The sequence below is a fragment of the Corythoichthys intestinalis genome, chromosome 5 (assembly GCF_030265065.1).
Source record: "Corythoichthys intestinalis isolate RoL2023-P3 chromosome 5, ASM3026506v1, whole genome shotgun sequence".
NCBI lineage: Eukaryota > Metazoa > Chordata > Actinopteri > Syngnathiformes > Syngnathidae > Corythoichthys > Corythoichthys intestinalis.
Genome location: NC_080399.1, coordinates 1,673,582 through 1,689,867, shown reverse-complemented (window position 1 = coordinate 1,689,867; position 16,286 = coordinate 1,673,582). Strand labels below are relative to the sequence as shown.

The 16,286-nt window shown below is 37.8% G+C and overlaps 1 protein-coding gene across 1 annotated transcript in view; it reads left to right on the top strand.

Moving 5' to 3' along the window:
- Window positions 1-16,286, top strand: part of mrpl23 (mitochondrial ribosomal protein L23) — a 68,024-nt gene that overhangs the window by 37,095 nt on the left and 14,643 nt on the right. The window contains exons 3-4 of the mRNA XM_057835658.1: window positions 819-901; window positions 8,576-8,649. Coding sequence (XP_057691641.1) covers window positions 819-901; window positions 8,576-8,649 — 157 coding nt within the window. The remainder of the gene's footprint in view (window positions 1-818; window positions 902-8,575; window positions 8,650-16,286) is intronic.

Here is a 16,286-nt window from a genome sequence, read left to right as displayed (position 1 = left end):
TCCATCCATCCACCCACCCATCCATGTCACCCATCCGTCCGTCCATCCATGTGACCCACCTGTCATCCATCCGTCCATCCATCCATCCATCCATGTCACCCATCCATCCATCATCCATCCATCTCACCCATCCATCCATCCATCCATCTCACCCACCCATCCATCCATCCATCCATCTCACCCATCCATCCACCCATCCATCCATGTCACCCATCCGTCCATCCATCCACCCATCCATCCATCCACCCATCCATCCATCCATGTCACCCATCCGTCGTCCATCCATCCGTCCAACCATGTCACCCATCCGTCATCCATCCATCCGTCCATCCATCCATCCATCCATCCATCCATCCATCTCACCCACCCATCCATCCATCCATCCATCCATCTCACCCACCCATCCATCCATCCATCCATCTCACCCACCCATCCATCTCACCCATCCGTCCATCCATGTCACCCATCCGTCCATCCATGTCACCCATCCGTCCATCCATCCGTCCATCCACCCATCCGTCCATCCACCCGTCCGTCCATCCATGTCACCCACCCGTCCATCCGTCCATCCATGTCACCCATCTGTCGTCCGTCCGTCCGTCCAACCATGTCACCCATCTCTGTCACCCACCCGTCCGTCCATCCATCCATGTCACCCACCGGCCACAAACTGTTCCAGTGAGAGTTGAAGGTCGCGGCTTGATGAAGCCAATCAAATCAGAGCTGCTGCTATTTACTCTCTGGCTGCCGTTGGCAATGCTAGATACCCAAACCATTTGGAACTCCCATAATGAACCAAACCTCTTTTGTGATGACAGGATGACAAAGTATGACATCAAAAACTACCTGGAGAAGATCTATAATGTTCCAGTGGCAGAAGTGCGCACCAGGATACAGTTTGGTGAGTTGACTTTTCATCATGTTTCAGTGCCATTGATCTGTTTGAAGTGGGAGGGGTTGGAAGTTACCTTTTAAGTGTCACTCAAAAATATATTTTTTGGGCCAAACTTTTTTGGTGACCAAAAATGTTCTTTTTAGCCAACATTCACCAATTTTGACCTGATTTTTTTTTTTTTTTACCCAACACTTTTTTTTCATTAACCAAAAAAAAAACCCTTTTTACCTAACATTAGCCTTTTTAACCCCAATTTTTTTTGTTTTAGATTCAGCATTCAACCATTTTTGACCAAAAATTTTACTGATTATTTAACCCAATATTCACTAAATTTGAGCATTTTTTTTTTTTTACCTTTTTAACCAAATTTTTTTTACCCTGCATTCAACGCCCCCCAACATTCACCAATTTTGACCAAAATATTAACCGTTTTTAAAACCCAACATCACCACTTTTTATTTACCTTTTTTTTAACAAAAAATCCTTTTTACAAAAACGATTAAAAAAAAAATCACCAAGCATTCAACCATTTTTCTACCCAAAATTCACCAATTTTGAAATAGAAACATTTTTTAACCCATCACAAATTTTAGCCAAGAATAAACTTTTTACCCATTTTTTTTAACCAAAAATTCATTTTTACCAAAATTATTTTTTTTGCCCAGCATTCAACAGTTTCTACCCAATATTCACCAATTTTGATCCAGAAACAACAATTTTGTATCTAACATTCAGCTGTTTCAACCCAAAATCCCCACCCCCTTTTTTTAACCCAACATTCACCAATTTTGGCCCCCCAAACTTTTTTTTTTTCAATTCAAATTTTTTTACCGAACATTCACCGAGTTTGACAAAATATACTGTTTTTACCCGTTATTCAACGATTGTGGCCCAAAAAATTAGATTTTGACCAAAAAAATAATAATTTACCCAACATTCACCAATTTTGACCAAAAATAAGCAATTTTTACCCAACAATCACCAAATTTGACCAAAAAAATGAACTTTTTAAAACCCAACATTCACCAATTTTGGCCCAAGAAGTATTTACCTTACATTATCCAATTATGACCAAAAAATTATACTGTTTTAACCCAATATTCACCAATTTTGGTCCCAAAAATTAACTTTTTTTTTTTTACCCAACACTCACCAGATTTGACCAAAAAATAAACAATTTTTACCCAACAATCACCAAATTTGACCAAAAAAAAGAACTTTTTTAAACCCAACATTCGCCAATTTTGGCCCCAAAAAGTTAACCTTTTTTTTACCTTACATTCTCCAATTATGACCAGAATTATTGTTTTTACCCAACATTCAACAATATTGGCCCCCGAAATTAATATTTTTTTTACCCAACATTCACCAATTCTGGCCAAAAAAAAAACATTTTTCCCAACATTCCCCAAATTTAACCAGAAAATGAACTTTTTTTTTTAACGAAACATTCACTAATTTTGGCCCCAAAAATTTAACATTTTTTTTACCTTACATTCTCCAATTATGACCAAAAAATTATAGTCTTTTTACCCAACATTCACTGATTTTGACCAAAAATTTAGTTTTTACCCAATATTCAACAATTTTGGCCCCAAAAATTAGCAATTTTTTAATTCAACATTCTCAAATTTTGACCGAAAAATAAACAATTTTTACCCAACACTCACCAATTTGGCCCCAAAAATTAACCTTTTTTTCCCCTTACATTCACCAATTCTGACCAAAAAATATACTTTTTTTTTAAACCTAACATTCACCAATTTTGACCAAAAGATGAGCTTTGTTTTTACCCAACAGCTCAAATTTTACCCACAAATTTCCCCTTTTTTGCTTTTCCTCAAAATTCCTTTTTACCAAAAACATTTTTTTTACCCTGCGGTCAACAATTTCTACCCCAGATTCACCAATTTTGATCCAAAGAAAGAATCATTAAGTTTCCAACTTTCACCCTCTTCTACCAAAAATGACCCACCTCATTCACTAATTTTGACCCCAAAAATGAACCATTTATTACCCAAAATTCACCAGTTTTGGACTCAAAATGCTTTTACCCCTTAGTCCAACCTGGTGAGATGCCGTCAGTGGCAGCCAATGAGTTGATTTATAAATTAAAATGAAAGCCGTTTGTCTATTTATCTCTGCCCGACTGGAGCATTTCAACCCAACGGCAGTAAAAAAAAAAAAAAAAAAGACCACGGGTCGCAAAGGACCCCGTCCGTCCGTCCGTTCGTCTGCCCGTCTTGGTATTTTGGAAGGAGTTGCCATGGATACGCCTCTGCTCTGGGATTTGTAATGTGATACGAGTCTGCCAAAGTGGGAGTGCTAGTGTTGCCTGTCTTTGGAAAGGATTACCTGATGTCCCAATGTTTTTCACGCTCGTGTCCCTATGTTTTATTGTTTGTTACCCAACATTTCAGTTATAGGGTGGAAACACCCCCCCAAAATTTAATCAAGTACTGTTACGTTAGTCAAATTGGACTCAAGTCAAAGTAATAAGTAATCGTTTTGAGCAGAAATTGACAATTATTTTTACCACCAAATCACAGTCTTGGGGGAAAAAAAACCCAGCATGAGCCTTTTTGGCCAAAAGGAGCACTTTCGTAACCAACATTCACCAATTTTGACCAAAATTTTAAAATAATTTATCAATATTTAAAATAATTTGACAGAATTTTTTTGTACCAAAAATATCTCATTTTATGTCAAACATTCCCCAGATATTTTTTTAAACCCTGCAGGTACCTTTTTTGACCAATAATGTCCAATTTCGTCCTAAACATTCACCCACTTTATCCAAAAATTTAAATTTCTTTTTTTTTTTTTTTATACCCAACTGTGACCGAAAAAAAAATCACCATTTTCTTTTGACTCAAAACGAATCTTTTTGGCCTAAAATGAGCAATTATGTATCCAACATTCAACTCTTTCAGCAAACAATTACTCCTACCTCTTTTTTTAACCCAACGATAACCTTTCTTTTAAAATCCAACATTCACCAATTTTGACCAAAAAATGTTTTTTTTTTTTTTTAAACCCAACGTTTTTTAAACCCAACATTAACCGATTTTGACCAAAATATGGAAGTTTTTTTAAACCATTATTCACCAATTTTGGGCCCAAAAATTAACCATTTTTTAAAACTTTACATTCACCAATTTTAACAAAAAGGTTTTTACCCATAATTCACCAATTTTGACCAACAATGTTTTTTTCTTAAAAATTCAACATTCACCAATTTTGACCAAAAAAACCTTTTTAAAACCCAACATTCACCAATTTTGACCAAAATGTGGGACTTTTTTAAAAAACCCAATATTCACCAATTTTGGCCCCAAAAACTAACAGTTTTGTTTACCTTACATTTGCCAATTTTGACCCAAAAATGTAGTGTTTTCTTTTTTTACCCAACATTCACCAATTTTGACCTTAAAAAAACTTTTTTTACCCAACATTCACCAATTTTGGCCCCAAAAACAATTTTTGTCTACCTTAGTCACCAATTTCGACCAAAAATATACTGTTTTTACCCATTAATCAACAAAATTTCGGCCCCCCCAATTTTTTTTTTTTTTTTTTTTTTTAACCCAACATTCATCGATTTTGGAAAAAATTTTAGTTTGATTTTGTTTTTTTTTTATCCAATGTTCACCAATTTTGGCCCCAAAATATTTTTTTAAACTTACAAATTCACCAATTTTGACCCCCAAAAAATCATTTTGCATAAATATTTATATCAATTAAATAATAATCCATTATAAATATACATTATATTTTACTTTTTTATATTATACCCATTTATATTTAACTTTAAACCCCCCAAAAAATAATGGTAAAAAAAATAACCTTTTTTTTAAAAACCAAACATTCACCAATTTTTACCACAACATTTACCAATATTGGCCCCAGAAATTGGCAATTATTTTTCACCTTACGTTCACCAATTTTGACCAAAAATATACTGTTTTTACCCATTATTCACACATTTTGGCCCCCAAAATTAACAATTTTTTTGGTACAACATTGACCAATTTTGGCCCCAAAATGTAAGTTTTTGACTTAAAAATTCACCAATTTTGACCCAAAAAATTAATCATTTTGCATAAATATTTATATCAAATATTATTATAAATGTATAAACCATGATAGGTATAATTTTTGACCCCACCCCCCAAAAAATGATGGTCAAAAAACGTTTTAACCTGCATGTCCTTGCGCTGTCATACATATTTGACTTCATTTGGACTCTTTTTATAAAAGGAATGCATTTTGATTTACTCGCATGATGCAAAGCTGACACACGATTGGACACCTCCCCCACCCACCCGTCCTCCCTGACAAGAAAGAACATGATGTCATGATCATCTCCAGCTGGGCGATAAATTGATTTTATGAATTAATTCAAGTCCTTTTATGATGTAAGTTTCCAAATATAATTAATTTGAGAATTTTCAGCTGTTGTTTTTTACTGCGCAAAAAGGAACTCTAGCTATCAAAGAGGGGGGAGAAAATGACGTAAGGCACAATTTTGCACTTGATTGACGTTGCTTTTGTTCAACATTTTTACTTTTTTTCTCCATTGTCTTTTATATGTTAGTGTTTTTTTAACCCCACAAATATCTGGCAGTAACCCTTCATGTTGATTTTGGGCACTTCAGAGTCATTTCCCGTTAATATCGGTTCACTTCCTGTTGATTAGGGAGGGCTTCGGGATCAAGACACCAGTTTTAACCAATTTCTTTTTTACCAAAATGCATTTTTAGCAAAATTCATTATTAAATAAAAAATTGGTACCCAGCATTCAACCATTTTCTACCCAAGATTTACCAATTTTTACCCCAAAATAACAAATTTTTTTTTTTACCATACTCCCCCCCCCCCACACACACAAAATTCTCCTTTTTATATCACCCGGAAAACTTTTTTTTTTTTATTTTTTACCTTCACAAATTTTGACCCAAAATTTTTTTTTACCCAAGTTTCACCAATTTTAGCCCTAAAAATTAACAATTTTTTTTACTTAAAAATTCACCAAGTATGACCCCAAAATAGTCATTTTGTATTAATATTTATATACATTATTATTATAAATATATAACTAATAATTTATATATGTCATTTTTTACCCAACTATAAAAAAACAATTCCCAACATTTACCAATTTTGGTCCCAAAAATGATCATTTTTATTATAATAAATGTGTAATTTCTTTACCTAACTTCTGACAAATTTTTTTTTTTTTTAAATCCCAACATTCACCAATTTCAGCTCCTAAAATTAACAAATTTTTACATATAAATTCACCAATTTTGACCCAAAAATAATCATTTTGTATATTTATATACATTATTATAATAAATAAATGATAATACACATAGAGTATATAAATTTTTACCCAACTCTTGACAAAATAAATGAATAAATAAATTTCCTTCATTCACCAATTTTGGCTCCCAAAATTAAAACTTTTTTTAACTTATAAATTTACCAATTTTGACCCAAAAATAACCATTTGATATAAATATTTATATAAATAAATAAATAAATATTTATATATATAAATATTTATATAAATAAATATTTATATAAATTATTATAAAAGTGTAACTATATATACATTTTTTTTTTTAATCCAACTTCTGACCAAAAAATCACAACATTCACGAATTTTGGCTCCAAAAATTAAAAAATTTTTACATATAAATTTACCAATTTTGACCCAAAAATAACCATTTGATATAAATATTTATATAAATAAATATATATATATATATATAAATATATATATAAATAAATATTTATATAAATTATTATAAAAGTATAACTATATATACTGTGTGTGTGTGTGTGTATATATATATATATTTTTTTTTTCTTACCCAACTTCTGACCAAAAAATCCCAACATTCACGAATTTTGGCTCCAAAAATAAAAAAAAATTTTACATATAAATTCAACAATTTTGACCCCAAAATAATCATTTCGTATAATTATATAATTTATGATAGATAATAATACATATATAATTTTTTACCCAACTTTTGACAAAATAAATTTCCAACATTTACCAATTTTGGCCCCCCAAATTAACTCATAAATTTACCAATTTCGACCCAAAAACAAATCATTTTATATATATATTTATATAATTTATTATTATAAATAAATAAATAAATATTTACATATGGCGGAAAACACAGACAAGACTGAAAAAGCAGTTTCTGCTCTTGCACTCCCCTTTAAAAGAAACCGCTGTATTTTAAGCCAAAACAACTGTTGTGTTTGATAGAACAATATGTCTAGATGCTGCCGTAGCAGATTCTTGTCGCATTAAACCCCAGAACTATTTTTAATTTGTCCGTTTTACCCTGGAAACCCCCATTTAGAGACATCGCGCAACCGCTTTTGTTTCAACCTAGCCATAAAAAGAAAGTAATCATATTTACTATTCGAAATTTTTAGCTTAGTATCATTAATTGATGTCTAATATTGGTTAAACAATCTCGTTAAAGTCATGGCGTCTGTAATTCTGCTCTCGCGTGCTCTCACCTCCAGATAGGGTTTTGCTGTTAAATTTAAAAAAAAAAAAGCCCTCCTATTCAATTTTTTTCTTCCCTCAGAAAATTGACATTTTAAGCTTTCCAATGATGTATCACACATGCATTTCGGACAATTTTGAAATTTGGCCAAATTGGGGATCTTAGAGCGGAATTTCAAGTCACCTGATTGGGTGACTTGAAGTTCCGCTTTTCTATGGGTGAAACATGGTCATATAACAAGGGGTCGCGATGCAGAAATCGCAGACATCAATGAGTGGTCGAGATGTTCTTTTTCATACATTTACCCTTTTAAACGTTATTTTTCAATTTAATTTGTTTGGATCGATTATTTATCATCTAACATATCGGAGAAAATGCGACAGTAACAAAAAAAAATACAATTAAGCGGTAGTTATGAGGTAGATATCTGTGACTTTTTTACAGACGCCAAATTTTTCATTGTGACGTAATTCGTTTAAAAGTTTTTAAAAATTACTTGCATATTTTAAAGTGTTTTTTTTTTGTTTGTTTTTTTAACTAAAATTTAGACATCAATTAATGATTCTAAGCTAAATATGACAGACATTTTGAATAATAAATATAATTCTTTTTATGGCTAGTTTGAAACAAAAACGGTTGCGCGACGTCTGTAAACGGTGGTTATCAGGGTAAAACGGACAATTTAGAAATAGTTCGGAGGCTAAGTGCGCCATGAATCTGCTATGGCAGCATCTAGACATATTGTTCTATCAAACACAACAGTTGTTTTGGCTTAGAATACAGCAGTTTCTTTTAAAGAGGAGTGCAAGAGCAGAAAGTGCTTTTTCAGTCTTGTCTGTGTTTTCCGCTATATATTTTTTTTTTACCAAACTTTTGACAAAAAAAAATTTTTTTTGGGCCGTTTCAGAGTCACTTCCCGTTGATATCGGTTCTCTTCCTGTTGAATTGGGAGGGCTTCGGGGTCACTTCCTGTTAAAAGTAGATCACTTCCTGTTGACATGGGGTCAATTCCTGTTGATTTTGTTTGATTTTTAACTAAAATTTATTTGACAACAGTATAAATCATTGCTGTAGTTTCCAAATAAAGGGACTGTAAAGATTGTGTCTCACCTGAGTAATATCGGCTTTTCTTACTGGTCAGGTTCCAACAAGAAGAGGAATCACCTTAACCAGAGAGTCAAGATCCCTGACTACAAAGTGGCCTATGTTCAGCTGGTGAGTCTGTCTCCTTTCCACATTTTGAACACGATCAATCAGCATTCCAGGGTCACTTCCTGTTGATATTGGGTCACTTCCTGATTTGCGGACATTTTGGGCTCACTTCCTAATGATTTGATGGCATTTTGGGGTCACTTCCTGTCAACATTGGGTCACTTCCTATTGATTTTCAGGCATTTCAGGGCCACTTCCAATTGATATCAGGTCACTTCCTGTTGCTATTGGGTCATTTCCTGTTGATTTTCAGGCATTATTGGGGCACTTCCTGTTGATATTGGGTCACTTCCTATTGATTTTCAGGCATTTCAGGGTCATTTCCCACTTCCTGTTGATATTGGCCCATTTCCTGTTGATTTTCAGGCATTTTGAGGTCACTTCCTGTCGACATTGGGTCACTTCCTGATTTGCGGACATTTTGGGATCACTTCCCGTTCATTTTCGGGCATTCCAGGGTCACTTTCTGTCGATATCAGGTCACTTCTCTTGATATCGGGCAACTTCCTGTTGATTTTCAGGCATTTCAATGTAACGCTATTGATATTGGATCACTTCCTGTTGCTATTGAGTCACTTCCTGTTGATTTTCAGGCATTTGGGGGTTACCTTCCACAGATATTGGGTCATTTCCCATTTCAGGTCACTTCTGTTGCTATCGGGCCACTTCCTGTTGATTTTTCAGGTATTTCAGAGTAACACACTATCAATATGGGACCACGTTCAGTTGAGATCAGGTCACGTCCTGTTGTTATCAGGCTTTTAGGGGTAACTTCCCTTCGATATAAGGTCATTTCCAGTTGACATCGGGTCACTTTCTGTTGATTTTCAGGCATTTTGGGGTTACTTCCTGTAGATATGGTGCCACTTCCTTTCTATTTGAGGGCATTTCAGGGTCACTTCCTGTTTGAATAGGTTCACTTCCTTTTGATTTGAGGGCAATTCAGGGTCACTTCCAGGTTGATTTTTGGGCATTTAAGGGTCACATCCTGTTCATTTGGGAACATTTTGCGGTCATATCAGGTCACCTGTTGATTTAAGGGTGTTTCAAGGCGACTTCCTGTTGATATCGGGTCACTTCCTGTTCATATGCAGACATTTTGGGATCACTTCCCGTTGATGTCAGTTCGCTTCCTATTGATTTGAAGGCATTTCAAGGTCACCTCCTGTCGATATTGGGTCACTGCCTGTTGATTTTCGGGCATTTGAGGGTCACTGCCTGTTGATTTGGGGACATTTTGGGAGCATCTGAGGGTCACTTCCTGTTGATTTGTGGGTGTTTCAAGGTGACTTACTGTTGATATCTGGTCACTTCCTGTTGATCTGCGGACATTTTGGGATCACTTCCTGTTGATTTCAGTTCGCTTCCTATTGATTTGAGGGCATTTCAGGGTCACTTCCTGTCAATTTTGGGTCACTTCCTGTTGATTGTTGGGCATTTAAGGGTTACTTCCTGTTGATGTTAGTTCGCTTCCTATTGATTTGAGGGCATTTAAGGGTCACTTCCTGTCGATTTTAGGGCATTTCAGGGTCACTTCATGTTAATTTGGGGACATTTTGGGAGCATCTGAGGGTCACTTCCTGTTTATTTAGTGGTGTTTCAACGTGACTTCCTGTTGAATCCGGGTCACTTCCTGTTGATTTGCGAACACTTTGGGATAACTTCTTGTTGTGACCAGGTTACTTCCTATTTGTGGGCATTTCAGGGTCACTTCCTGTTGATTTTAGGGCATTTCAGGGTCACTTCATGTTAATTTGGGGACATTTTGGGAGCATCTGAGGGTCACTTCCTGTTTATTTAGTGGTGTTTCAATGTGACTTCCTATTGATACCGGGTCACTTCCTGTTGATTTGCGAACACTTTGGGATAACTTCTTGTTGTGACCAGGTTACTTCCTATTTGTGGCCATTTCAGAGTCACTTCCTGCCGATTTGTTGACATTTTAGGGTCACTTCCTGTTGATTTGGGGACATTTTAGGAGCATCTGAGGGTCATTTCCTGTTTATTTAGGGGTGTTTTAATGCGAATTCCTGTTGATATCGGGTCAATTCCTGTTGATTTGCGGACAAATTGGGATCACTTCCTGTTGCGACCAGGCTACTTCCTTTTGATTAGAGGGCATTTGAGGGTCACTTCCTGTTGATTTGGGGGTGTTTCAAGGTGACTTACTGTTGATATTGGATCACTTCCTGTTGATCTACAGAGATTTTGGGATCACTTCCTGTTGATTTCAGTTCGCTTCATATTGATTTGAGGGCCACATTTCAGGGTCACTTCCTATCAATACCGGGTCACTTCCTGTTATTATCGGGTCACTTCCTGTTGCTATAAGGTCACTTCCAGTTGATTTGGGGGCATTTCGTGGTCACTTCCTGTTGCTATTAGGTACCTTCCTGTTGATTTTGGGGGCATTTTGGTTTCCATCAACATTAGCTTTCCCACAGTGTTTGGTTTTAAACGGTTTCCTCATTTTAGCAACGTATATCACTAGCGCTAGATAACATAAGTTTCCATATCCAACTGTAACAAAAGTGGTAATAACGTAGTATTTTGTAACAAGATTTCTTATTGTGACCCTGGCATATGGACGCGCATCGTAACATGAGTTGAAATGTATCGTCCCATCCCTCGTGTCAATTGGACAAAGCGTCTCTCTCGCACAGCCAAATATGCGACTGGGACATCCCTAGTATATTGAGCCTAATTATCTGGCTGGTTTTGCTCCAAACATGCGCTCAATTGCGGCAGACTTTCTCTCGCAGCAGTTGGTACAAAACAAGATTGTTGCTAATCAAGTCCACATGTGGGAGAGTGTTGTGTTGTGTCGCTCCCTCCCTCCATCGGCTAATATTGCAGCTGTAATGCATTTACTCTCGCTCACTCCGGCTTTGCGGTCGAGGGGAGGCCTCCCCGCCTGTTAGTGGGGTTCCGTGACTGACATTTTCCTCAGGCGAAGCGGGTTACCCAACCGACTGCGGCCGGCCCAGTTGAATAAGTCCGTCTTGACAAATAGTTCCAAATTTCATTAACTCCATGCCTGACGTACACGGCGCTAAAAGTCCAATCCGTTTGAAGCGGTGAGGCTGTGGCAGTGATCCAATTTGACTTGGAAATGCCCCAAAGTCAACAGGAAGTGACCCGTAATTGCCCCATAATCAACAGGTGACCCGAAATCAACAGGAGGTGAACTGGAATTGCCCGTATATTTACAGAAAGTGAGCTATCGTTGCCTCAAATTCAACGTGAATTGACCTGGAAGTGCTCCGTAATCAACAGGAGGTGAGTCATAATTGCCCCAAAATAAACAGGTAACACAAAATCAACAGGAAGTGAACTATCAACAGCCAAAAATGACCAAGACCTGACCTAAAATTGCCTTAAAATTAACAGGTGACCCTTAATCAACAGGAAGTGAGCCATCATTGCCCCAAAATCAACAGGAACTGACCTTTGAGTGACTTAGAATTGCCTTAAAATCAACAGGAATTAAACTAGAATTGCCCCAGAATCAACAGGAAGTGACCCATAATCGGCCTAAAATCAACAGTTGACCCCAAATCAACAAATGAGCTGTAGATTCAAAAATCTAATTCCAAAAACAACAGGAAGTGAGCTGTAATGCCCAAAATGATCAGGAAGTGCCCCAAAATCAACAGAAAGTGGCCCAACATCAACAAGTGAGCTGTAGATTCCCCCAAAATCAACAGGAAGTGAGCTGTAATGCCCCAAAATCATCAGGAAGTGCCCCAAAATCAACAGAAAGTGGCCCACTATCGACAAGTGAGCTGTAAATGGCCCGATAGCAACAGGAAGTGACCCAAAATCAACAAAAAGTGGCCCATCAACAGGAAATGAGCTGTAAATGACCCAGAATCATCAGGAGGTGACCCAAAATCAAAAGGAAGTGGCCCATCAACAGGAAGTGATCCTTAATCAACAGGAAGTGGTCCAACATCAACAAGTGAGCTGAAAATGCCCCAAAATCAACAGGAAGTGACCCAAAATAAATAGGAAGTGACCCAAAATCATTATGAAATGACCCAAAATCAACAGAAAGTGACCCAACATGAACAGGAAGTGATCCTCAATCAACAGGAAGTGGCCCAACATCAACCAGGGAGCTGTAAATGGCCAAAAACCAACAGGAAGTGACCCAAAATCATCAGGAAATGACCCAAAATCGACAGAAAGTGGCCCAACTTGAACAGGATGTGATCCTCACTCAACAGGAAGTGGCCCAACATCAAATAGGGAGCTGTAAATGGCCCCAAAATCAAATCAAACTTATTTATATAGCCCTTTACAAAGCCCGAAAGGTCCCCAAAGTGCTTTACAACAAAGACAAACATGGCACATGGTAAATAAAAGGCAGAAAGTATTATACAATGACATTAGGAAGAAAAAAGAAATGAAACAACGCGTCACGATTAAAGTCAGACAGCAAATAAAACAATAAACCTGATAAAATCCAAAAACATTAAAAACCCTAAAGAAATTCAACCAGGCTAAACTAATCTTGGGGAAAGGCGAGTCTAAAAAGGTGTGTCTTTAAACGAGATTTAAAAAGGCCCAAATTTGTAGTGGTGCGGATTTCAGGGGGAAGACTATTCCATAACCTGGGTGCAGCAACCGCAAAAGATCGGTCTCCCCACTGTTTGAGTTTGGACCTCGGGACGTGCAAATGAAGTTGGCCAGTAGAGCAAAGAGTCCTGCCAGAGTTACGGATGGTTAAAGTTTCTGATAAGTAAGAAGGATCAACAGGAATTGACCCAAAATCAACAGGAAGTGGCCCAACATCAAAAGGAAGTGATCCTTATTCAACAGGAAGTGGCCCAAAATCAACAAGTGAGCTGTCAATGCCCCAAAATCAATAGGAAGTGACCTTTACATTCCCCTAAATAACCAGGAAGTGACACAAAATAAATAGGAAGTGACCCAAAATCAACAGAAAGTGGCCCATCATGAACAGGAAGTGACCCAAAATCAACAGGAAGTGACCCAACATCAGGAAATGAGCTATAAATGGCCCAAAATCATCAGGAAGTGGCCCAAAATCATCAGGAAGTGACCCAACATTGACAGAAAGTGGCGCAAAATCATCAGGAAGTGACCCAAAATTGACAGGAAGTGGCCGAAAATCAAAAGGAAGTGGTCCAACATCAACAAGTGGGCTGAAAATGCCCCAAAATCAACAGGAAGTGACCCAAAATAAATAGGAAATGACCCAAAATCATTAGGAAATGACCCTAAATCAACAGAAAGTGGCCCAACATCAACAAGGGAGCTGTAAATGGCCCAAAATCAACAGTAAGTGACCCAAAATCATCAGGAAGTGACCCAAAATCAACAGGAAATGAGCTGTAAATGATCCAAAATCATCAGGAAGTGACCCAAAATCAAAAGGAAATGGCTCATCAACAGGAAATGATCCTTAATCAACAGGAAGTGGCCCAACATCAACAAGTCAGCTGAAAATGCTCCAAAATCAACAGGAAGTGACCCAAAATCATCAGGAAATGACCCACAATTGACAGAAAGTGGCCCAACATGAACGGAATGTGATCCTCAATCAACAGGAAGTGGCCCAACATCAATTAGGGAGCTGTAAATGGCCCAAAATCAACAGGAAGTGACCCAAAATCAACAGGAAGTGACCCAAAATCAACAGGAAGTGATCTTTATTCAACAGGAAGTGACCCAAAATCAACAAGTGAGCTGTAAATGTCCCAAAATCAATAGGAAGTGACCTTTACATTCCCCAAAATCAACAGGAAGTGACCCAAAATCATCAGGAAGTGATCCAAAATCAAGAGGAAGTGGCCCAACATCAACAAGTGAGCTGTAAATGCCCCTAAGTCAACAGGAAGTGACTGAAAATCAACAGGAAGTCGCCGAAATTCATCTGAAACTGTCCCCGGAATGCCTCAAAATCAGCAGGAAGTGACCCGGTAACTACAGGAAATGACCATGAAATGGGGACGCCGAAATGCCTTGAAATCGACAACAGGGAAGTCACCTGAAAACCAACTAAAACAACAGGATGTGGCCTGGAAACATGCCCAAATAAAGCAGGAAGTGAGCAAAATATTTAGCAGGTAACCTAGAAATGACCAATAAGCAACAGTGAAAACTCATCAACGGCCGATGACGGCCGGTCTCCAAAGTGCGTGTTTTCATGTCCAGCCGGCTACTGCAGACGTCAGGAAAAGGATCATCAGCATTTCAACACACCCAACCAACCGAGCAAGCAAACCACCCACAAAGACGTGTGCGATAACAACAACTCTTCTACCTTGCGCATGAACAGCTGTTGACTCTCATGATCCCTTCCATCTATGTCACCCACCAACCCCCGCCACGCCATTTCCCCCCGTGTAAACAAAAACTCACTTTCAATAGCCTCCAACCATCGAGGCGACCAGTGAAACTAATTGCGCACAGCTCGTGCGCTTTGGCCGTTACAACTTTGGAACTTTTTTACACTTGCCACTAAAAAGCTGTTTTTCTCTTAGCTCCATTATTATATGGCAAAAATATGACCCAATATCAATAGGAAATGACTCAATAGGAACAGGAAGTAACCTTGAAGTGCCCCCAAATCAACAGGAAGTGACCCTACATGAACAGGAAGTGACCATTAAATGGCTCCAAATCAACACGAAGTGACCCTGAAATGCCCCCCAAAGCAATAGGAAGTGACCCAATATGAACAGGAAGTGAACATGAAATGGCTCCAAATCAACAGGAAGTGACCCTGAAAAGCCACAAAATCTAGAGGAAGTGACCCAATAGTTACAGGAAATGACCATGAAATACCCACATGATGTGACCCTGGCCCCCAAATCAACAGGAAGTGCCCTGTATGAACCGGTAACACTGAAATGCCTCCAAATAAACAGGATCAACAGGAAGTCACCGTAAAATTTTCCCAAATCCACAGGATGTGACCCTGAAATGTCACTTGACGACCCAGTGTCAACAGGAAGTGACCCTAAAATGTTCGCAAATCCACAGGAAGTGACCCTTAAAATGCCCCAAAGAAATAGGAAGTGACCCAAAAACAAAAGGAAGTGACACTGAAATGGCCCCAAATCCACAGGGAACACGAAGTAGCCTGATAACTACAGGAAGTGACCCGAAATGAACATAAAGTGACCATGAAATGCCCCCAAATAAACAGGAAGGGACCCAATATCAACAAGAAGTTACACTGAAATGTCCCCAAATCCACAGGAAGTCACCCAATATCAATAGGAAGTGACCCTAAAATATATCCAAGTAAACAGCAACTGACCCATGTCAACAGGAAGTGACCCTGAAATATGCCCAAATAAACAGGAAGTGACCCAGTGCCAACAGGAAGTGACCCAATATTAACAGGAAGTAGCCTGATTACAGGAAGTGACCCAATATCAATAGGAAGTGACCCTGAAATATGCCCAAATAAACAGGAAGTGACCCGGTGTCAACAGGAAGTGACCTGATATGAATCGGAAGTGACCCTGAAATGTTCGGAAATCCACAGGAATTGAGCTGGTATGAATAGGAAGTGACCCTTAAAATGCCCCAAATAAATAGAGAGTGACCCAATATCAAAAGGAAGTGACACTGAAATGGCCCCAAATCCACAGGAAGTGACC